The 24802-nt window shown below is 37.2% G+C and overlaps 1 protein-coding gene and 1 long non-coding RNA gene across 16 annotated transcripts in view; one reads left to right on the top strand and one right to left on the bottom strand.

Annotated features, from left to right (window-relative positions):
- The window catches only part of DLG2 (discs large MAGUK scaffold protein 2), a 999036-nt gene that overhangs the window by 452827 nt on the left and 521407 nt on the right, over positions 1 to 24802 (top strand). For all 15 annotated transcript variants that reach the window (XM_027658222.1, XM_027659729.1, XM_027658823.1 and 12 more), the window contains one exon: positions 727 to 888. In XM_027658222.1, coding sequence (XP_027514023.1) covers positions 727 to 888 — 162 coding nt within the window. The remainder of the gene's footprint in view (positions 1 to 726; positions 889 to 24802) is intronic.
- LOC113955452 lies at positions 291 to 22945 on the bottom strand. Its single transcript, XR_003530570.1, has 4 exons — positions 22936 to 22945; positions 10967 to 10974; positions 554 to 560; positions 291 to 401 (listed from the first exon to the last, which is right to left on the bottom strand). It is a non-coding gene; the product is annotated as an uncharacterized LOC113955452 (long non-coding RNA).

Raw genomic sequence — 24802 nt, 5'->3', positions numbered from 1 at the left:
AGGGGCTAACTGCTGGTCAAAGAGATGTTCTCTCTTTAAGACCACATCACACTGCTTCTCGTGATGTAAAGCTACATGGATGATCTGGACAGAATAGCATATATGTTTTGTAAATATTTTATATATATATATAAATATATATAAATAAGCATACAATGTCATAGAATGAATCATAGATTCATAGAGCAGTTTGGGTTGGAAGGGACCTTAAAGGTCATCTAGTTCCAACCCCCTGCCATGGGCAGGGATGATATCTGTTAGATCAACCAATGTGATCACCTTAACCCATCGCCTTATACTTTGACTTGTTGAACTTCATGAGGTTCTTGTGGTCCCACTTCTCAAGTTTGTCCAGGTCCTTCTGGATGGCATCCCTTCCTTCTATTGTGTCAACTGCACTGCTCAGTTTTGTGTCACCTGCAAATTTGCCAAGGGTGTACTTGATCTCACTGTCTTTGTCATTGATAAAGATATTGAAGAGCAGCAGTCCCAAGACAGAGCCCTGAGAGACACCACTCATCACTGTCCTCTGCCTCAAAATAGAGCCATTAACCACAACTCTCATTCTGCCAATTCCTTATCCACTGAATGGTCTCCCAAACAGATTAGGAAATATGATAATTATTGTCTACTGCTTGATACTTTGTTATTCTGTAATTATATTAACACATATGAATTGTCTCCTCAAAGCTTATTTGTTCTTCCTTTCTATTTTTTTTTGTCTAGAAATATCGTTATCAAGATGAGGATGCTCCACATGATCATACTTTGCCTCGTTTAACCCACGAAGTGAGAGGCCCAGAGCTTGTTCACGTGTCAGAGAAGAACTTGTCTCAAATAGAGAATGTCCATGGATATGTGTTACAGTCGCACATTTCTCCTTTGAAGGTAGGATCGATACTGCCCGCGGCTTTGGTCCTCAAATATGAGAAAACATGTAGCATGAAATGCTTGGGAAACTTATTTTGTTGTACAAACAGACAAGCTGTTTTTTGAAACGTGTCATTGCAGATTGATTGTCCTGTGATGGGTTTTTAAGGCTTGCTGTAGTGTAACAGGTATAGTTGACAAAGCTTTGTGCTGAGATGTGAGCTTTTTGCTTTGAGTGGGGTTTTTGCTTGAGCAAAAATAATTCCTGGCAAATGAGCCTATTTTTCTCTACATTGGGAAAGGAATAATGCAGGTTCTCGGCCTCAATATCATGGTGATTTTGAAATGGTAGACTTCTCTTCCTGATTATCCTCGTTTCCTTGTTCAGAAACTGAAAAAATATTATAAATGTATCCGTCTGATGGAATCCTAGTTTTTTCATCTCTCAAAAAGCTGTATCAAAGTCACAAGTTATGCCTGAAAAAGGAGCTCATTTGCCACTATTCATATCCTTATTGCTCAAGCACTTGCTATTTTCTGTGAAGTTTGATGCAATTCAGAGTGCTGTAGAGATATCTTTCTTTTAATTAAGCCAACTATTTATAAAATATAGAAGCTTTTTCTGTACGTGTGTCTGGTGTCCTCTAATATATCTTCTTCTGCAAAAATGTTCATCTTCTGGTGAACCTGTATAACAACCAAAAAGAAATCCCTTTCCAAAAACTTACATTTGCTCTTTCATAAGACTGTAATAGTTTGAAAATATTCCTAAAATTTCTCTAATGGAAGGAACATAAATGCAGTGATGAGCATAATGAATTTCCTATTTTATTTTCTGCTAGGCCTGGGAAGGGGAAAAAAAGAAGAATATTTTTTACTAGAGGCAGTAACGTTCTTGGTAATGGTTTTATTCCAGCAATTAACTAAGCAGCAAACAAGGCAGATGGGCTTTGCTCCTTCTGGTGCTCAAAGCCTGTGAAATGGGCATTGCTTGCCTAATGGAGTGTTTACAGCATGGTTACAAGTGAAAAGAAATGTTTATTATTAAAGATTGATGTGAATACAGCTGGTGTTTATTGAGCCTTCATGGAATAGCCATGTGAATTAATCTTTGTCCTCTGCTCTTGTTGGTCCTGTGTTTAGTTTGCATATTGTTTGTCTTTTCTTGTTTTAGCAGCTTTCTGGGTTACTTACCTAGCTTCTACTGCAGAAGCCAACAGTACCAAGCAATGATATATCTTATGCTGAGGTTATGACTTTAGTTATTTGGAAGCAACTACCTCCACGGGGCCTCTGTGTAACATCAGGGGACAATCACAGACAAAGCAATTTCTTGCCTGGAAGGGAAACATCCCTGTTCCTCTAGGACTTCTTTAGTATTATGATTACAGTGGTGAAAGTAAAAAATAGATATTTTTCTTTACATTTTGAGACTTTCAAGTAAGTTTATATAATCCAAGCTGGGGGTATAGCAGTGATGATAAAAAGCTCATTGGGAAGTGAGGGGAAAGGTATCCCCAGACACTTACAGTTCCCTTAAAACAGCTCCCAGTCTAATTTGCTATTGTTACAGGAGAAAGTTGTCTGCTTCTGTTTTCTGAAGTGATGGGAAGAGAGGAACCATATAGTATTTCCTCTTGGAAATCAGTGTCTTCTGCAAGTTCTCTCCTCAGTCTGAGGATTTTTATCTTTGACCCTGTCCCTTTCCTTTCCTTCAGATTCAAAGTGTCTCATGTCTGCCACTTAATAGTATTTCATGCCTGCCATTTAATCTAAATTTAGCAATTTGTCTCTTCAAATGGCTTTGAAGTTCCTGCTTTCTATCCTCTGCAGTCTATGTCACATCATTTAACCTTCAGTAGAGAATTACGCCAGAAGCTGGAGAAAACCTGCTAGAGCTTGTGGCACTGTGGTGCCCTTCCTATCTGAAATATCTACTTTGGATTCACTTCTGTTTCTGGGAGTTGACTGAAATCCCTGTTCAGAAGCTTTTTATCATAATGATTTCCACATAGTTGAGAAACAGCATTTCAGTACTCCAAAATCTAGTCAGAATTGGTTAACATCTTCAATTACAGACTTTCCATCCTATGATATCATTGAGTAAAAGCCCAGGAGTTCCTTTGTTCAGGATTCCTCAGCTCAGGCTGTTTCTGTGTTACTGCAATGTGAATAAATTGCTTTATGGAACAAGATATCTGAGACTCTACTATGGGAAACCTGGGGTCAAACCAGTAAGGAAACCTGCTCTGCCTATGTGTGAGTGTGCAGGGGTGTGCAGGGGGTCAAGCAGAAGCACCCATTGGAGCTGGAGCTGCCTGCTGTGAGGGGGTTCCAGTCCCAGCAGTGAAAGTCTCTCGCACTGGGAGTGTGACTGCCAGAGAGTCTCATGAACGTTCAGATCAAAGTGCGAAGTTTCCTTGACACCAAAACAGGGATCACATTATCTCCTGTGCGCCCAGTTTTTAGTGGCTGCATGATGACCCAATGACAGGATGATTAGCCCAATATTTCTGTGTGAAATAATATCATAAAAGAAAAATGTTTGAGCATAAAAATATTCTAGTTAAGATGCTTTGGAACCCAAGTGTTGTCCCAAGACCAAGTCACATGTCCATCTCAATCCCATCACTTTTCCTAAGTGACCGACTTTGGAAGAAGAAAGAGTTGCTTGTTTCTACATATTTGTGTTCATTTGGAAAGAAATCTGCAAAGATCATAAAATCATAAAGCTTCCCTTTGGGATGGCTGATTCCAGCCTCCTGCAACTGATCAGTGCCCACAGCCATCTCTGGAAGCCATAGGTGTTATACCTTGTCAGTACATGTAGACTGCTTGCTATCATCACCCTGCTCCCACGTTTTCAGTGAGCATGTCCATTTCTGTCCATAAACCAACTTATCAGCTTGAGGAAATGTTTGCATCATTAGTTACAAATTTTGAGGATGGTTGAAGTTCAGGCAGAAAAACCACGGGCCTGTCCAAGTAAAACATTCCAAGGATTCTTGAAACATTTTCTAACACTCAGGTTGGAAGTATTCAGGCCATCTTTTTTTATCATACGTGATTCAAAATGCCTGATATGGACCAAGTTGCATAAAAACAAAGTATCCTAAATTTTATATCAAGTTGAAGTACACAGACTTTTAAAGAATTTGACTGTAATTTCATATTCCAGCTTATGTGGTTTGATGTAGTCCAGAAATACCCTAGTGGAAGTTATAATTATTGGATTATTAGATTGGATATTAGGAAGAAATTCTATACTGTAAGATGGTGAGAGACTGGCACAGGTTGCCTAGTTGTGGCTGCCCCATCCCTGGAAGTGTTCAAGGCCATGCTGGATGGGGCTTTGAGCAACTTGCTCTAGTATAAGTTGTCACTGCCCATGGCAGGGGGGTTGGAACTGGATGATCCTTAATATGATCACTTCCAACTCAACCAATCTATGATTCTATGATTCTATGATTATGGATTACTTCAGAAGGGCTTTTTGGGAAAGCAAAATATAAAAATAATTTTCTTTAACAACTTTGCACTAATTATATATGCTGAATAATAAGAAATCCCATCCTCAGGCATTCTGAAAAGCTCTTTGAGACACACAGATACTGATTATGAGAAATACTGTTTCGAAATGTGAATAGATTTGCTGAAATTAAAGTTTGATTTTTTTTCTTCCAAGTGCCTAAAATCTAGTGTGCACTAGCCAGATTACTCCCTTTCAGAAGACAATAACGAGTAAGAGCAGTTGTGCTAAAAAACAGATCCTCTTTTCTCTGTGTTTTTTACTTCTGCAACTGATGTGTATTTTGCATTAACTTTGTTTTTTACTCTCTGTAGCATTTCATGTACACTCAAATCAGTACTGGAAAATGTTTAAATTTAGAAAGCTTCAAACTTCTGTTAAAGGTTGATCTGCTTATTAGTGTGGAGAAGATAATATTTTCAACTGCTTAAGCAACTGTGAATGTCAAACACTGAAGCTGTAAAGGAAGTTTTCAGTTACATGGCTGTATTAACATTTGGGAAAATGCTAATATTGGAGAAGTTTTGTTAGAGCTGCCATATTAAGATGATAAATGTTCTTTGCAACTCACGGAGATGATGAAATTGTGTTTTATTATTAATCTGTTAAAGGAAAAAGTATGCAGTGTAATGAAAAGAGTTTAAAATAATTTTCTTGCACTTCCCGTCGTTTGACACGAGATGGTGCAGTAAGCTTAGAATCCTTTGGTCTGCATCTATAAAGCTTCATTATGTACTACGGAGGTTTTTCTTAAATGGCTTAGAAAGTGCTAATTCAGTAAAAACTGCTTTGTGAATCTCTGGTGTTTTAGGAAATCTGAATTCAACACAACTGTACCTGACGTCTGTACTCAGACGTGCAAGTTCTGTCTACAAATTAAATGTGCACCTCTTCCCCTTCATCCTAGGAATAGAGCTAATCAGTGTTCATTAAATGAATTATAACTCTGTCTCCTAAATGAACCTTATTAGTATTATTGTGATGTTAGATTTGCTTTTGCTTTTTAAGTATATTCCACTTCTTTTAGATAAGCCGAAAAGTAAAAATCCCTGTAAGAATCTTGTATCTCCTTGGTTGTCAGAACATTTTAAATATCAGGCTATTCCAGGTATCTTCATTTCCTAATTTAATGCCAGGTTTGACTGTAAGTGTCAATGACAGATGTGCAAAATCAAGTAACCAGGTAAATTACTGTTATTTTCTTAACCTAAGTTATTTTCAAACAGAGATGATCAGGAACAAACCTCTTCAGCTGCCTCGTCTTTCATGGCCTCACTTTCTGGAAGGGAAGGAGACACTCTAGGTATTCCTGCTTTTCTTTCTGTCCTGGGGCATTGTCCTGCAGCTCAGCAGAATTGATGGAATGACTATCCAGTGGAGAAAGGGAAAAAAAAAAACATCTCCACATGGAGTAAATGGGCTCAGCAGTCTCCAAAGTTACGGTTATCCATGAATTGACATTTGAATCAACTGCTTTACAAAAGGAGGTTTGCATCTCCCAATGCCACAGAATGTTGATTTCATTTCTTCTTTTTCATTATGGATGGCAAAAATCCCTCTCTTTCTCATTACTTGAATCAGAGAATCACAGATTCATTTAAGCTAGAAAAGAGCTCTGGGGTTTTCAAGTCCAACTGTTGACTGATCACCACCTTGTCAACAAGGCCATGGCACGAAAGTTCCAACCACATCCAGTGGTTTCTTGAACACTTCCAGGGATGGTGGCTCCACCACCTTCCTGGGCAGTCCATTTCAGTGTTGAACAACCCTTTCCATGAAGAAAGTCTTCCTGAAGTCCAACTTGAATCTCCCCTGGTGCAGATTCAAGCTGTGTTCTCTCCTCTTGTCATTAGTTTCCTGGGAGAAGAGGCCAACTCCCACCTTTCTGGTAGTTGTATAGGTCACCCCTAGGGGTAAAATGGGTCACCCCTTTTTTCAGGCTAAACAACCCCAGCTCCCTCAGCTGCTTCTCATAGAAGTTATCCTCTAGACCCTCCCCCATCTCCATTGCCTTTCTCTGAACTCATTCCAGCATGTAAATGTGTTTCTTGTAGTGAGGAGCACAGAAATGGACACAGTACCTGTGATGCGACCTCGCCAGTGCCAAATACAGGGGGACGATCACTGCCGTGGTCCTGCTGGCCACATTATTGCTGACACATGCCAGGATGCTGTTGGCCTTCTTGGCCACCTGGGCACACTGCTGGCTCATGTTCAGCTGCTGTTGACCAGAACCCCCAGGTCCTTTTCTGCCAGGCAGCTTTCCAGCCACTCTGCTCCCATTCTGTAGCACTGCCTGGGGTTGCTGTGACCAAAGTGCAGGACCTTGTAGAACTTCATACCACTGGTTTCAGCCCATCAATACAGCCTGTCCAGATCCCTCTGCAGAGCCTTCCCACTGTCCAGCAGATCAGCACTCCCACCTGACTTGGTGTCATCTGCGAATTTACGTTCAATCCCCTCATTTAGATCATCAGTAAAGATATTAAACAGGACTGAACCCAATGCAGAGCTGTAGGGAGCACCACTAGTGACTGGAAGATTCTCTGAAATTCTCTGTATCTAGTGGGGGAAAGATGTTTTCTGTTTGCTCCAAGGCAGAGCTCTCTGCTTCCCAATTCCAATCTTCTGGTAAGTCTGTAGTATCCTTTGCATGCTTATCATTCTTCTTTTTATTTACTTAGATGCAGGAAGGTCATTTTCTTGTGAAAGCTCCTGGAATCTGACAATTTTTCTTTTCTGTCTGTAATGGTACAGCTTTTTTGCCCATCTCAGAAGCTTTCCCTGTTCAGGTGTGAGTCAGATCTCACTACAGTGGTTGCTATGCTTGTCCAACAAGTTAACAAAGATGGGGAAAAAGAGGCTTTGAAAATGAGCCTGGATGATTAATAATTCTGTGAAAAATGTATTAGCCTGAGCTTCCTGGTAACTGTCATAAAGAGTAATTTTTTATGTCTAAAAATATAGATTAGGCAAGAGCTATTTATTTCATGAAATAACGTTGACTTAAGAAAAATTGGGTTCTAGAGACAATTTGGATAAATAAGGTCAAAACATCCAATAGCAATTTTTTTTTTCAGACACAGAAGTCCCATTTTTCAATTCAACAAACTTTGGGACTATAAAAACCAAAGTCATGCACTAGTTACAGGTACTGTGAAAATAGCAAACTCGAAGACTCTCCTAATATTGCAGTGGATCATGTGAACTGTAAATTAACTTGGGATATTGCTGCACAGAGCTGTAAAATAGTATAAGGAAATACACTCAACAGACCTGTGTAGCTGTTTTAAAGTACGGAATCCCAGAATGGTTTGGGTTGGAAGAGACCTTGCAGATCATCTAGTTCCAACTCCCCTTCCTTAGACCTTTCACTAGACCAGGCTTGAGCAATGGCAGGGAAGTCCCCTGCTCACGTAATTGTAAATATCTCTAGTTTCCAGGGAATTAGATTTACATAGGGAAAGGTGGTTACTGCAGCTTTCAGCATTATCATGCCTGATACTCCTGTGTAAATGTAGTTCCTAGTGCTTTTGGGGTGATAATCTAACTGTGATAAGAAATCACATTTATTTTTCCAGAACTGCTGAGACCCCTTAATTCCTATTACTGGGAAAGAATGCTATGCTATAGGTGAAGTTTGGATAGGGAAGAGAAAAAGATAGGGCTGGATTTGTTTTAATTTCTGTCGCTGAGGTATGACAGAGTTGAAGCAGTGCCACAGCACAGGCTGTTCTTCCAGAGCAAAGATGCCGCATTTCAGAGGCTCTTTAAGAGCTGTGGAGGACTAGGAGAGGCTGAGGCTTTGTTAGATGGCAGGAACAGCAGTCTGAAGCTTTCTCTTGCAGTTATAAAATTAATTGGGGTTATATAGAGGACATAATAATGTATGCATGGATATATTAGCAAGCCACGTAAAATTTAATCTCGCATCCTTTTCTTTGCTTACCCTGACTACATGTTATAAGTATAGCTAATCTGCATGAAGCATTTTTTATCCCCGGGGTGGCTCAGCCGAATAGCGATGATCTTATAAGAGTACTTTTGATCTCTGCCCTGGTAGCTTCCCAGCTTTTGTGTTTTGGAGTTGGTTTTGTTTTGTCTTCCCCCCCCTCCCCCCCCTTTTAGTATGCAGTTATTGGCAAAGCCCCATGCTGCAGTTAGTCTGTTAGAGAATTCCACTGAATATTCAGTAGGTTGCTTCATTAAGATACAACACTTGTTACATGTTTAATCATGTACTGCTTTTCTCTATCTCCTACTGTAACAGCAGATAAGCATATATCATAGATCTGTGTCTGTGATTTATGTTTTTTAATATAAAAATGAAATCAGATTAAAAAGAGACAAAGGAAGCTCACAAATGTGCCTGTGTCTGTTCCTGCTTACAGAAGTGGCTAAAGTAGCTCTGAATTCTGATTTTATTTCATTATGTTTCAAGTCAAAACAAGCAGTTTATAAATTAGCATTTTGAGTAATATTTTGTGTCTCATTTTCACGAGGTCGGGACTGTCTTCCATTTTTGAGTCCTTGTCTTACTCTAAAGAAAGTCCTAAAATGGTGCAAAACTTGAATGTTATAGTGAAGAACTGTTATTAATAAAGGATACTTTCTGTTGGTTTTGTCCTCATAGCTAAGTCCATTGTCTTGTGGGTTTAATGTTTTGCCTTGGCTTTCTGACTGATAGCTTTTCACATGATTTATGTAGTTGCAGGAGAGTATTTTTTTATCTTTCCAGCTTCTGACAGACTAAAAGAGAAACTAAATAAAATTGCTTTTGTCAGTAGGTGATTTAATTGGAGAAATCTCAGCAAGTTAACATAAATCCCTGGCACTGCAATCCTTTATTTTTTGGCAAAATAAATGATGGCCTCTGATGGACACCAGCAAAACAAATTCTGACAGTATCTACTAGTCCGTTATATGTTGTTAGACTTGCCTGAAGAATGAGAAGAGGAATTTTCAAAGGAGTTTGAAAATATTTTCAGGCTATGGACCTTGTTTATTTTATATGGGTCTCCTAGGTATTGCAGGTCTTTTCAAATGTTAATCTGAATTGCTGTTTCAGGAGATTTTCTCTTTTCTTGATCTACTGGGTCCTTTATCCATTAGTATTAATTAGCTGCTTTATCTTTTTATTCTTTTTGGATAGCAGACTTTGTTTTAAGGATAGTCTTGTTTCTGAGTATTATTTTTGGGGAAAAAAAAAAAGCCTGCTATATTGCAAATATTTTTGGCCATGTCTCTCACTTACAATCAAGAAAATAAGAAATTCCAAGAATCATTTTTTCTCATTATCTTTCTGTAATGTTTTTCATAGTTATTCCTTGCTTCCCTGTAATTCACTGAGCTGTTATTATCTTGATATGTTGATCATATGAAATACTCACAGAATATAAAATAAATAGAGAGATGGGCTATTATAAAGGAGGGGGGGTGTTTCCAACTGAAATAAATAAATTATATGCAATAAATCCATGGAATAACTACTAGATGCTGCAAACATAAGATTTGTATGTTCTGCCAGTTCCTTTCTCCAAGGCTAGAAGTACCAGAATATCAGTATATTTGTAAAGTATCTGTAATGATGTTTGCCACCTTTCCAAAGTGTTTTGTGACCTACTGCTGAAAAGTGCAATAAAGCATCTTGGTGTTATTAGTCAGACTGTAACAGAAGGGATTTTTCTCAGATATGTCAGACAGGTTTAACACCAGTTGTTTCCCTAAGCTCAGTAGCTGAAATACCCTTCTGTCAGACTTCAGCTACTACTGACACTTGGGAATGTACTCAACATTTTAAATGAAGCACTAAACTGCCATAATCCCCTTTCACTGAGGAATACACTGATAATTCACTCACTCAATAGAAGACATATGTGTTTATACATGCAGTGATGTGACACATCAAGAATGTTCTGGCTTTTGTCAGTATCAGGTGTAAAAGCAAACAGAAGTTTGCATTTCCAGGAGCTCTGAATGAGTGCAGCCTCCAGGATGAAGAGGACAGAATCTCTCTAGTCAAACCTTATGAAAGAATATCTTGGCAGCCTGACTAAGAAGTGCTTAAGCTAATACAAATGCTATTTCCAACATTTTTAAACTCCTGGTTCTCCTGGTTCTTATTTCATCTCACTGTAATGTAGTTTTGTGGACTGTGGAGCTGTGAAAAAAACAACAGAATTTGGACATTTCAAAGCAAAACAGAACTGGCTATTATTTTCCGAATCATTTTCAAGAATCAAGTGTAAATAAGAGTTTTTAACACTATTATTGTGCAACATCTTTACAATCTTATTATTGTGTGATATCATCTCTCTTCCCAGGAACGAGATGATCTTTAATGTCCCTTCCAACCCAAACCATTCTATGATCCTATGATTCTGCGATCTTGGGATCAATAGCTAATTGAGACTTCTCAAAATAATTTTAAATGCTTTTTGACATTTAGTTCCTTTCATTCTCTCTATTTCAGAAGATCATGTTACTAGCTTTCTAATAATCTTTAAATATTGCTACTGAAGCTGATGCAATTGGGGTAAATGTCAAAAAACAGTCAGGCATAATGACTCAGGTGACTTTTTTAAGATCTACACTGTTTACTAACTTGATTTCTCACAGTACTGTCTTTCTCATTCCCGTCATGTTGTTCCTCTTTTCCGTAGTTAATCAGTGCTCCTTTTTCCTGCTCCTTTTTCTGAATTACCTTCGGGATCCATTCCTGTATTTGTCCTTTTCTTACTTTTCTCTTATATCCATTCCTACACCTACACATGGATCTTGTTAATCCTGCAAGCCACCCATGAAGTACAAGTTTGTACCAGGGAGCTGTTAATGTCTAACGATTGATGGCCTCGTGTACAAGACAATTGCACTCTTATTGATTGTTTTGCTTTTTAGCTCCTTTAGAGAACAGGAGACACAGTTCTCCCTGTCTCCCCTTTGTCATACATGGTCTTTATGGACAATTTCTGTTATTTGTCTTGCTGCTAAAAGATGGGTTCTCCCTGAACAAAAGCAATGTGAAATATAGTTGAATATTATCAAGTCTAGTGGATCTCAGTTTCCACTGAAATGGCAGCACTCTGGGCAGGTTTTATTCTACTAATACTTACAGAAACTCTAAGCCACATAAAATGCAATTAGTTTTTTCAGCCAACAAACTCAAGCACATCAAATTGCATCTGTTATCTTCCAGATGTGAACAGAATCAGACTTTTCAATACACAAGAGCTAGAAGATAGCTTTTTAGGTTAAAGTGTGTTCTGTAGAAAATGACTGCATTCTCAAAGAAAGTCTACTACATAGCTGATTTTTTCAAAGCCTTCCTTCCTTTACAGTTTTAATAAGCATCTGCCTGAATTGCTGCATTGGATTTAATCAGCCCTTAGTGGTTGAAGTTTGTGCTTCCAAATAAGAAAAATCATTAAACCTGATAATAGACTTAAAAAAATTATTATAATTGATAACATGATATTGGAAAGGCTAAAAAGAGTATTGGTGTTTACAGCAAAAACCAAATTTTTACATTGAAGTCAGTGTCACAAATCGTGTCTTTGATCAAGTAGATGAGTAAATGCTAAGCAGGGAAATAGAATTTTCAGTGATAGTACATAGCATGTGAATATAAAGACTTATATTAATTACTGGGAATTGGCCAAAATAATGCAAAGTTAACAACTTAACACTCTGGTCTCTTAGAGTCATCAACCAGCTTCTGAAGGCCACACTTGCATATGGTTTCACATTCAAATTGCTGCTATTTCCTCTTCAGCAGTCATTAGGTACTTTCTTTTACTATTTTGTAACAAATCTACAGATTGAGGGGATCTGAACTGAATTAGAGGTTTCAGCAGAAACTGGTTTGTTTTCCTAATTATTATTTTCATAATTTTACTTCTGCTTAGAAAAGGCATTATTTTTTCAGTGTCCTTGAGATGTTGATATCTACTTAAGGCAAATGGGAATGAGTACAGTAAAGTTAAGAAAAAAGCATTTCTGTATTGCTTGTACTTTACTAATACCTGTAATGTTGGAGAATGTCTGAAAAACTGGCTGAAATCACTTCCCTGGGGAACCTGTTCCAGTTATGTTTCTAAATAGAAGAGAAGCAGTGCTGGGCAAAGTGGTAGAGCATCAATATGTAAGACCATTATGACGGCTAAACTAGTGAAGTGCTGGAATTACTTTGGAAAACTTTGTTTGCATTCCCTATTCTCCTTCATCACTTTGTATACTGGGAATTTCCACATTTATACCTTTGAAGGACTGTGTGTTTCTTTGTTTACAGGCTGTACCTTCCTCCTGTGGAGACTGCAAAGTCAAACTCACTTTACAGGGTAACTGCAGAGAAGTAGGATAGGTATTTCCTAATATTTGGATGTTAGTGAAAACTTTGCCACTGAAAGAGTGGTCAAGCATTGGAACAGGCTGCCCAGGGAAGTGGTAGAATCACTATCCTTGGAAGTGTTCAAAAAACATATAGATGTAGTACATAGGGACATGGTTTGGTGGTGGACCTGACAGTGTTATGTTAATATTTGAACTCGATGATCTTATAGTCTTTTCTAGCCTTAGTGATTCCATGTCTCCCAGTACAGATTTATCTTTCAGTCAAGAATGACTTAGAAACTCTCTGTACTCAATTGGACTATAGAAAGCCATCGATACATACATCTATGGCTTTCCACCTTTCATAGATTGACCTTATCACCATACCTTTTCTTCTCATACTTTCTTGCTGAAGCAGGATGACTCAGCAGCTGACCTCCTATGCCAGGTCTTTGTCTCAAACCAAGGAGGATCTGAGCCAGTTTGGAACTACATGAAATGCATCAGGGTAGAGGAACAGGCTGAGGAAAATCCAGTTTGGACTTTTCCTCTCTCACTCTGACTGTCTCTGCAATTTTTTTCCTTTCTTGCTTCCAGTACAAGATTTTTGTCAGAAAATTTATTTTACAAAGACTTTGAGTGTGAGGAACTATGAGAAGGGAGTTTTGCAGTCAGTGGCTGAAGTGCACTGATATGTGCATCTGGGGGGAAAGAGGAACAAAATGTTAAAATAAGAGGGGTATTTGAAAATAATTTAGAACCTATATTTTGCTACCTTACAGCCTTATTTGACTTTGTAATTATTCATCTTCTCACACCCAGATCAGTGGCATATCTGCAATGTTGTTTAAATATATTTCTTTTGACAGTGTGGTAATCCTAGGGGCGAATATAGTAATATTAGGGATGAATACTAGAGTATCTGCCATAAACCTGCTATCGTAACATGCATAGAGATCATCTTACCTTTTCTGGTTTTTAACTCAGTTATAACTATCTTAATATAGATAATTCTGGCAATTGGAACCCAGGTTTTACTCCAGTTATTCAATTAAGCTGAAATTGCTTGTAATGTAGTACCATAATTGTAGGAGAGGCATCATTGCAAGATGGTAAGTAGGTGAGATACTAATTAAATTCTTCTGAACTCCAGTAATTTAATATTCAAAGGAGGCTGAGCCCATATAGTAGCTGCTCATTGCATTGCCTCTGGGGATGACAGAGGAAGAAACCTAACAAAAATAGCAACCCCCAAATGATTTTTGCTGGACTTCTCTGACTGAAATTTTGATTTTTTTAGTATTACTCCACCATTCTAGATACAAACACGGTGGGTCATATCCCTCTGTGGGTGAATGCCGTGCAGACTTCACTTGGATCATGTGTGGGTGGATAAGTACAAAATTTTCCCAAACACTGCTAAACCCGGGGGTGGCGGTGGTGTTTATATATAATCTTGAAAAGCTTTTATATTCAGGCTTTTGGGAAAAGTAGGTTTCAGCCTAATTTAGGCAGGAATACATCTCCCTTTGATTTTCAAAGAAGTGTAAGTCACAAACCCTTTTAAATTCTTTTTGAGAATCTCATCTGATAATAAAATGAGAGGTGTGGGACAGGATGAAATTCATCCATTCTTGGAGTCATCATCCTGTAGCACAGCTCACATTATTTCAACTTTGCTACATCAAGATTATTGACCAGGTTAGTGCAGTCCTTCCAGTTCCTGAATACATCAAAGCAGATGTGCCACTGCCCTTCGCATTATAGCTATCAGCAAGACTGGTCTGGAAATTCCCCCCTAGATGCGTATTCTTTCCAAGCCTCTTAATTCAATCTGAATGATGATGATGATAATTTAGGTTATAGTATTACCAAGGGGCTGTGATAGCAGTGCAGGGTTCCATTGTCCCAACCATTACATAGACAAGGAAAAGCTTTAATGTTGTGATACCACAGAGTTGCCCAGGCTAAAACCAATTCAAATGAGCAGAAATTAATAGGAATCCCTGTGTATATTCAAATCTTATCTAATAATCTACCTATTATAATCAAATTATATCTTTTTAACTACTGTATAATTCTTTTGTAATTTCTTTAGCTAGAGATGTTCGTATCTTGAGGCTGAATTACAGATCAGTGCTATCTTGTTACATTTATTGGCTTTTTCTCATCAACACTGCACTGATGCTTTACATCTCACTGAGAGAGAAATACATGGACCAATACATATTTTGAAAAAAAATCAAAATAGCAATCCTTGGTGGATGGAAAATTTTTCTGAGAATAGAGTAATTTTTGAACTAAAGGGACCTAAAAAGTAAGAATCTGCCAGGATTACCTGATATAGAAATTAACCCCCTAACTAACATACCACCACTTACTTACTGTGTTAATCAATTAATATCCTTGATTTAATTCTCCACATGTGTTTAACTGAGTTGATGAGTGTTACTATACTTTAAATTAGATTAATCATAATGGTTAGTATAAATGATTTTTCTTAATTATGGTAGGGTGAATGCTTTATTTAGAGGCTTGAGATGTAATATAACAAGATTTGGCACATCATCATGGGGACCCTTTTTTCTCAGGGACACCCATCTCCACCTCTCTTCTCACAAACTCCTTCTGTTGACCTGCTAGTTGTGATACTGAAGACCTATGATAAGTAGACTGTCAAATTCAAATTCTCCATAATTTTATTTATTTGAGTATTCTAATTATTGAGTATTCTAATTATTGTTTAGTCTGACACACTCTTCCTTCTGAAAGGACTGGTGAATAGCATCATGGTGTACTCTAATTTTTCTCTGTCAGTGTCTTGGGGGCTGCAGTGTCATTTTAACCTGTGATAAGATCTTATTAAGATGAAATAACTTAACAATTTGATACGTAAACAGGAAAACCATTAGGGCAACACATTATGTAATGTTGAGATGCAGAAGTTGCAAAAAGTCCTTATACTCTGGAAATGCTTTCTCTTCTCTGAGTATTGCCTGTTTCTTTGGTCAGGCAGTGTCTTTCCCAGCTTTCCTTTCTCTTTAACACATGTGGTCTGAATGACTGTAGGTAAGGAGAAGATTGATTTGCTGAGGGGCATAGTGGCTACCCAGGCAGCTGCATCTGCATCTGTGGCAGTCTGGGACAAGAATGATCACGTGAGAAAAAAAGGAAAAATGTGGAGAAGACTGGAAATCATAGTTTTAATGCTTTTAATCCCACCTCCATACCCAATTTAGCTTTTCTATGTACTGCGTCCACCCTGCAGCTCCCACTTCATGCTCTTTTTGCGAAAAAAGATGGAGAAAATAGTGAGGGAATTGGAAAACAATGTTTTGCATTGCTAACATCGGTCAAAGACTAATTAATGTAGGTGCAGTGCTAGACCATGTAGACCCTGGATGTTCCTCTTCCAGTGCCATCTATTTTTCTGAAGTGTTAAGGTCACAGAGTAGGAATCTATCACCCACTTGTCCTTGTTATATTTATTTATATCAGTGTCAGCTGATCCTTTGAAGATTTGGGTGGGTTACGGGGGTGGTCTAAATGATTTTCCCCAGAGTTCGCAGAACTGTGGATATGTTTCAGGAACAAAACCTTATCCTAGGAGCAAAGAACTCTATCTGCTTGATATAGTCTCTTTTCCAGAGATACAAGTAAATTTGCAGTTGGTGTAATTTAACTCTAGATTTTTACGAGTTGTTGGTGGTGTTGTATATTTGCAAAAGAAAAAAAGTAGACAATAATCTTTCTCTCTTACGGGTAGTATTAATTAAATAGAACAGGATGGCTGATGGTTAGTTAATAAAAATATGCAGTGTCACAGCCGTCCCATTCAGAGGACTGGATGGCAGGAAATATTCATCTGTCTTTTCAGAAACTCTAGGGATGATCTTGGGAATTACACATTAAAAAATCTGTGCCAGATACCTTTAATGAGATAAACGTAATGGGATTTGAACAAACAGGAATAGTTTCTGTAAAGGAAAAATGGATTTCTTTTAGCTTAATGGCATCTCTGATAGCGACAGTAAATTAGTAATAAGTGGAAAAGAGGTTGAAGTAATTTATTTGTACTTACTAAATAACTTTGACAAAGTCCTATCACTCTAAGTTGCTAAGGAAAGAAAATACTTCTGGAAGTAAAATACTAGGGAAGATCATAGTGGTAGTGATCACAACTGAGAAATGAACGGACTATCTGGAATATGGCAGAAGGCTTATGGCTAAGGTTATTCTAAGACAACATGGACCAGGGAAAGTCTATATGCATTTTGAAATCTGTCATAGACAGTGCTATAGAAATACAAACATGGTAACTAGCTAGAGAGACACAGGGAGATTTTCAGATGACTGGATAGTGGAAAGACGACAAAACTGTAAAGCATTTCAGTTGAATTAAACAGAACTGGAAGAATAGGTTGATGATAAAATGTAATTTTGAAAATATACATATATACAATGGAAAGGGATATATAAATTACTCATACATACTTAGCTAGCTTAATGTTTTAAGGATTTTGTGGCCAAATCTCTAAGTGACTGAATTCACTAAGCAAAATCTTTACAAATGAATGGCAAAAATTTGGAACTGAAATATTGAAAGCATTCTCATGTCACAAGAAGCTCTATAGCATAAAGCTTTTAGAAATGGGTAAAAAAGAAAAGGAAATATTTGGATTGCAATGGGAAAAGTAAAAAAGTCTTTTTTTATGTTTTCTGGACAAAATACTGTATTACATCATGATGCTAATTTTTGCCACCTTCTCTGACTTTCTTCCCCTTTGGTTATATTGAATCAAATCTGAAAGGAGTCAGTGTTTGAAGAGCAATTCCTATGACTTCCATAAAAAGAGGTAACCAAATAGAGGAAAGATACAGAATTACCTCATCTGGTATAAATGCCAGTGAATCAATACCACCTAAGAATTGGGATTTTTTAAGAGGTGGTGGAGTGAGAGGTAAATAGTAAATGTAAGATTTCACTGCAACAGAAACTTATGTTGGAGCTTATACCTTATTAGCCATCAGAATTTAACAACACAGCTCAAAGTCATAATAAAGGATGTCTTTTTTTATTCTGCTGCTTATGGGTCTATATATTTGGAATCTGGAAATATTCATGAGAGAACATGAAAAATCAGGACCTTGTAGATAGGAGATTAAAAAGCCGGAAACTGTTTATCATATGGAACTTTGCACATTGATAGGAGATTATAATTTAGGAAGGTTTTCAGTTAAGCTGTAGACCACAATGCATGTTGCTGTCCCATAGTTCTCTGCCTGATAAAACAGGTCTGTGTTTAATAGAACATGCTAACCTGTTATACATAACCTTGTCAAGGTTGTACAGACTGGAAACTCCAGAAATCTGCTAGCTCAGGGGTAATTTCTGGAACCTGCAGAAGGTACAAAAACCAAGCTGCAATGTTTTAAATTCCTTCTTAAGAGGTGACTTAACACTCGGTGACATGTGCTTAAAAGTTGCAAGCTGTTATGAAATAATGAAGATTTTTTTTATTTTTTTACTTTTGATTCCTGGACTCAAAGGTCTTATGGCAAGTGAAACTATGAGAATATGTTACTCTGTGAAAAGACTATAACTATATGGCTCTAGATGACCAGAATCTATAAACAAACAAACAAACAAATAAATAAATAAATGTTGTATTGGTGACGGTATGGTATTTAATGCTTCATGGAAAGGAAACATGATGTATTGTTTTCAGTTCTGTACAATTCACTCATATATAAGACCCTCCACTGCTATTTTTACATTATGTTTTTGTAGCATAGATACAAGCTCATTGGATGTATAATCAAAATAAAGTGTTATAGTGTGTATCATTTGAAATTTTACATATGAATTTTATTATGTACTTTTATCATGCTCCTAACAAAACTTTAACCTTTTTCTAGCAAATAGATCATTGAGAACATTTGGATCATTTGAAACATTTCTGTCACCTTTCTCATCATTGACTGATGAGATCAGGTATTGGGAGAAACAAAACATATTTTAGTGAAAGTAATTTGGTTGTCTACTAATTTCATTTTTATAAAAGCTGGTGATAATCATTTTGTTGAGTTCAAACCCCAAATAAACGGAAGGAGGAATTTTCAGATGTCACCTTAGGGGTTGCACAAGTTAGTGCACAACTTCACTTGCTCCAGAGTTACTGCTATAGAGCATATAAAATTAGTAAGGTTTTTCCTATTGGTTTATAGTCTCAAGAAAGACAATCAAACAAAAAAGCTGATCCTACAAGATGATGGTATCTTGTTGGTTTTGCTGTACAGTTTGATGCTTGCTCCAGAAGCAGACTGATGAAATTAGTGAACATTTTGTGATCTTTCTGAAATATTTAAGGAATTGTATCATGTTTAAATGTGGAGAAGAACTGATTTCTTTTTCTTGTTTTTAAGTGACATGGCTGCAACAAAACTATACTTTTCAGTACAAAACAAGAAAAAATCAGAGGTGCATATTTATTGTCAGAAATTATAGCTTTAAGCAAAGAATCTAACTACATGTAATGTTTACCATGAGTAGAGCTGGTGACATTTTTAGCAGCAAATTTGCCACAAAAAGCTATTTCAGTATTACCTTAAAACTTTCCAGTCAAAGTCAACAAATAATTTCATCTGAATAAAGAAGAAAAAAGGATCAGAAATTACAGTTTTTTGTATTGACATTTTTAATGTAAGGTTTGTTTTTAAAAAGTCAAAACATTTTATTTAAAAGATGCAAAATAATTTTGAACTTGTATTTTTAAATTGCCGTTCTGAAATGGAACAAAATATCCAAAAGTAAATTAGTAAAAGAAGTAATGTTCCCTCTTCCAGACAAAAACTTTTGTATTAGACTGAATGAAATATTTCAGGTCTAGCTGACCTGATTTCTGTCTTTGTTCTGTTATTGAGTGAATAATCCATTATTTGCACAGGCAGGGCCACAGTAGACCTCGATGATCAGGATGGTATCTACATTCGATACCGTACTGATGGAAGCCTATTCAATCTAAGGCGACTGAAGGCCCACACCAAGACATTAAACTACCTTGTCCGGGAGCTGCTCTATGCTGATGACGCTGCCCTTGTTGCCCACACAGAAGCAGCCCTGCAGCGTTTAACATCCTGCTTTGCAGATGCTGCTGAGCTCTTTGGGCTGGAAGTCAGCTTAAAGAAGACAGAGGTCCTCCATCAACCTGCACCTCAGGAAGTCCCCCATCATCCCCACATCACCATTGGCCAATCAGAGCTCAAATCAGTCCAACAGTTTAATTACCTTGGTAGCCTCATCTCCTCAGATGGTAAGATCAATGCAGAGATAGACAACAGGTTAGCTAAGGCATATAATGCTTTTGGAAAACTCCACAAAAGAGTATGGCATAATAAACACTTGAAGAAAAACACCAAGATCAGTGTTTACAGAGCCATAGTGTTGTCTACTCTCTTATACAGTTCCGAATCATGGGTCATCTACCGCCACCACCTGCGTCTCCTAGAACGTTTGCATCAACGCTGCCTCCGTACAATCCTTAACATCTGCTGGTCAGATTATGTGACCAATACATCTGTACAAGAGCAAGCTGCTGTCACAAGTATTGAGGCCATGTTACTGAGAACACAGCTGCGATGGGCCGGGCACGTCTCAAGGATGAAAGATCACCGCCTCCCTAAGATCCTGCTCTATGGTGAACTTGCCACTGGCTGCCGCATGAGAGGAGCCCCGAAGAGAAGATACAAGGACTCCCTGAAACAACATCTCAGCCTTGGCCTTATTGATCACCATAACTGGTCTACTCTGGCCTCAAATCGGGAGGCTTGGAGACACACCATCTATAATGCAGCTGTCTCCTTCGAGAACACATGCAGGATCACTCTCGAGGACAAGAGGCAACGCAGAAAGAACCGTGCCTTGCAGAATACACCATCTAAGGAGTCTTTCTGCTGTGCCTTTTGCAATCGGATATGTCTGTCACGTATTGGCCTCATAAGCCACCAGCGTGCCTGTAGCAAATGTGGATAGTGCCTTCCCAAATCTTCATTCGCGAAGCCTAGCCATGAATCCATTATTTGCACAGGCAGGTTTATGGGGTATATGTGACAAAATATGTACAGACTTTCTTGAAATACTTTTATTTTTTAATCTTTCTTTTGATTTATGAGGATAAAGAATAAAAGTTACCTTCACACCATAAGTACATACAATTTCCACATGAAGGACTGTGAACTCTAGAATAGTAAACTCCTTCAGAGTATGCAATGAATCATCTATGTCTGATGGCAAAATATGCAGTTTTGCCGCATATATGCTGCATTCCCATTCTGCTTTTGGTAGGATATGTTGCGTTATTTGATAAATGTTCATGAGACAGCCCCCCCCAAAGAAGAACAACCAGAGACTCACTTATCTTGTCACTGATGTTTAAACCTGATTTTAGAAATGCTCAGGCTGTTTAGCGTTCCCCATCTAACAGGCTTTCTAAGGATAAGTTATCATGTGTCCTTCCAGCACCACAGTCCTCCAAAGGCTAAAGATAATATGGCTTGGAAGGGAGAGATCAGAAGTGCCATTTCTGGCTTTCTACAAATCCAGGGGAAGTGGAACAAGTCTCTTGCCTCCAATATCCTCATAAATAATAGCACAATATGATTAACTGCTTATTTGGGAATGCACTTAAATATATATAGTTTTAAATTTTTCAGTCCTTAAGTTTTGCAGCTGAGGTGTCTGGTGTGCTGACAGCCAGCTCTGAGGTCAGGGTGATATTGCATTCAGGAAGTGCGAAAGCTGTGTAAAAGTCCCTAGTGGATATCACATATGGTGTACTCCACTGTAGCTTGAATCCAAATTCTGGAATTACCAATTCATAGGTCTGTGCACCTCTGTTATGCTGCAATCTACAGGGGCTGCAGTCTGTCTCTCTCTACCCCCACTCACCCCTCAGCAAATGCAAAAAAAAGCAGGATTCAATCCACTCTGAAGAGCTTTCTAAGGTCCAATCTTCTGTGAATGGTTCTACATACAGTACTTTAGATATTAATTTTTTTATATTTAGAGTCAGAGTAAGTGACAAAACTTCTATTTTTACATTTGTAACATAGTGTGTAGTTAATTAGAGAGGATGTAGACTCTGTTCTCTGACAAGTACTTTATAAAATGTCATTCATAAGCTATTTATCTGAGTCATCTTTCGTAGACTTTGCCTTTCTAAATAGTTTGTTGATTTACTTTTTTTAAAAAAAAAATTCCCTTCTATATGATAATCTTTTATACGTGCCTGATCTATCATGACATTTTGAATTAACAACAATAAAGGAAAAACCGAGAATCAGACAGACAAAATATAACTCTTGTCAAGTGTGAGCAAGTCATTTTGGAATGTGGGGAAAAAAAGATGGTGAAATACCAAGTGATGAAAGTAGCATACCCAAAATGTTTAATATTGTGTTTTGCTGTAACTGTGTGCATGCATAGCTGTTATTGGTCATATCTGTATTTTGGCAGAAGTCCTGATTAAGTCGATGGGGATTTCAGCCTAAAAGCCATGTTATTGTCCATTACTTGGAATATTGTTAAAATTGCATAAACAGTGTGCCTTTTTAATTAGGCATGTGGTATAAAATAGAGTTTCAAAGGGAACTGTACTGATGTGTTTTAGATGAAAAAGCATTTATTGCACAGTAGTATATTTTGTTTAGCTACCTTTCACTTTTTATAGATAAGAGAGAAAAAGGCTTAAAAATAGGTTGTCCTGATGGAAAAGCTTTGGAGGATTACATTTAAGGGTCTTTTTTAAGATTTATTTTATATGAATGATTTTGAAAAATGGTGAAGCACTTTATAGTGTTTCAGCTGTGACTTCTTAAGCATTATTCTCAAGTAGCATCCTTTGTTATGTACATGATATTGCATATAATTTATTAAGAATTTCCAATGTATCATAATTTTCAAATGAATGCACAATTTTATTTCCGTCTTTCAGACAGAAATCCCTTTATTTGTTCAAAGCTTTCTGTCTTTTCTAACTTCATTAGGAAGGCTAAAAACCAGCTGATAATCAGATTTATATATGTGTGAATGTATATGTATTATATATTTGAAAAAAAGTCTAAAAATCTTATTAAAAATATCATAAAATCATAGAATCATTTAGGTTGGATAAGACCTTTAGGATCATTGAGTCCAAATATAAACATACTTTTGGAACTATATACATTTCTTAGCTTCAGCCTTTAAAGATAATCTGATTTTGTCCTCATTACAGTGCAGTATGTGTTTCTCTTAGCTAAAACAGTTAGACAAGTTTCTTCAGAGACATATTTAGAAAATATACTTTAATACAGTAACTGCTGTAAGGTAGAAAGGAAGGTAGTAGGTAACACAAGATGCAGGGGGGGGGTGAAGTCTTTTAAAAAAATGAATTAACAGTAGATAAAATGAAAAGAGACTGGAACAAATGAGAAATTTGTTATAAACACTGAGAAGAGAAGGAAGAAATTGTTGTGAAGATGAAAGAAGAGATGAGGCACATATATGAGCAAACTAGAAGTATTAAAAAAATAACAATTTCATGCTACCAGTTTTAGTTCCATCCTTCTTTACTCCTTCCATCAAAAACCTTTAATAGTTGAACTCAATGAATTTAGAGGTGTTTTCCAGCCTTTATGATTCTATGATTCTCTAGTCTAGTACAGTTTTGATTTTGAAATCTAAATTGGAAAAAGTGTATCTTTTGGATAAACATCTTAAATAGAATGAAGCAAAAAAGGAAGTTTATTGTACATTTCCAGCTGAAACACAGCTTCACGGTTTTCCTTTCTTTTGGGGCATTATCTCATTTAGAGTTTCATGAAGTAGAATCATGAGGGCACAGTTCATCAGTGAAGTACACCTGTGTGTAATAGAGCTTCCGGTTTCAGGTGCTACAAGAGAGGAACATATCCCTATTTCCACAAGCAATATTAATTTATTATTAAATATCAAAAGGATTAATGACCTACCATATCTCTGAATGTTGTGATAGGATTATTTGCCATAAAAAAATTTCATAAATTCCAGAATGTGGTGAAAGACCATATAGTTTGCTCTCTGTATCAGCTGCCAAAGAAAATTCATCTTCATTTGTATACTTGCAACATTCTTGTTCGACTAGTGGAGTCCGAAAGGTCTTTCACATGCATTTATGTGAAACTTAGGCGGGTCCTTCACCTATGATGCTTTTCTGTGGTAATTTTTCATAGGCACTAGTCCCTATTTTTTTTTTGTAGATTAGCATTCTAGATTAAATTTGTTGAGGTAAGCAAAGTGAACAAGAGATACTCTAGATTTTATGAGGCAAACAGTGTGAAGAGCAGTCACCAAATTAGGAATGTCAGTTTAAGTAATAATAAATAAATATATTGAATAACTGCATTGACTTACTGTGCAAAATATCACCTTAATATACTCTAACTACATCTTTTCCAAGAAATTCCAAGAATAAGACACTAACAGAGTATGTTTAGAAGGTTTAGTTGCTCACTTTAAAAGTGAATTAGACTGAACCAGAATGAAAGTACGCTCATAAATGCTACGTTAGCTAAATCTGGATGCATAAATTTATGGACACTTAATGGGATCATATAACAGAAAATAAATTTTCAGGCTAGCTGCTGCTGGCCATTAAAATTAATATGCTATATATTAGCTAACCACAACACTTGATTTTAAGAATGTTTTAAAAATAGATTTCTAGTTAGTTGATCTCACAACACCACTCTGTAGTAGCTAAGTCTAATGGCATCAATCTACTGGAGGATAGAAAAGTAGGAAATAGAAGTCTCGAACAGACATGGAGATCTTAAGTGATTGGTTAATGCTCTTGATGAAAACAGAATAAAGAACAATGCTGCAAAAGTTCTTGACCATACCTTGGCTGGTCATTATACAGTGGGCCAAGCAAATAATACACAGATTTGAAAGTAGCACCATACAAAGGTTATTCTCCAACACAATCATAATAGTGACTGTAACCTTCGATTAGGGTAAATCCATTCTCCCCCTTTCAGAGCAGAGGGAGAGTCGAG

This window comes from Corapipo altera, unplaced genomic scaffold (genome assembly GCF_003945725.1).
Source record: "Corapipo altera isolate COAL_440 unplaced genomic scaffold, ASM394572v1 0, whole genome shotgun sequence".
NCBI classification, from domain to species: domain Eukaryota; kingdom Metazoa; phylum Chordata; class Aves; order Passeriformes; family Pipridae; genus Corapipo; species Corapipo altera.
The sequence above is the reverse complement of the archived record's forward strand: the minus strand, read 5'-3'. Positions and strand labels throughout refer to the sequence as shown.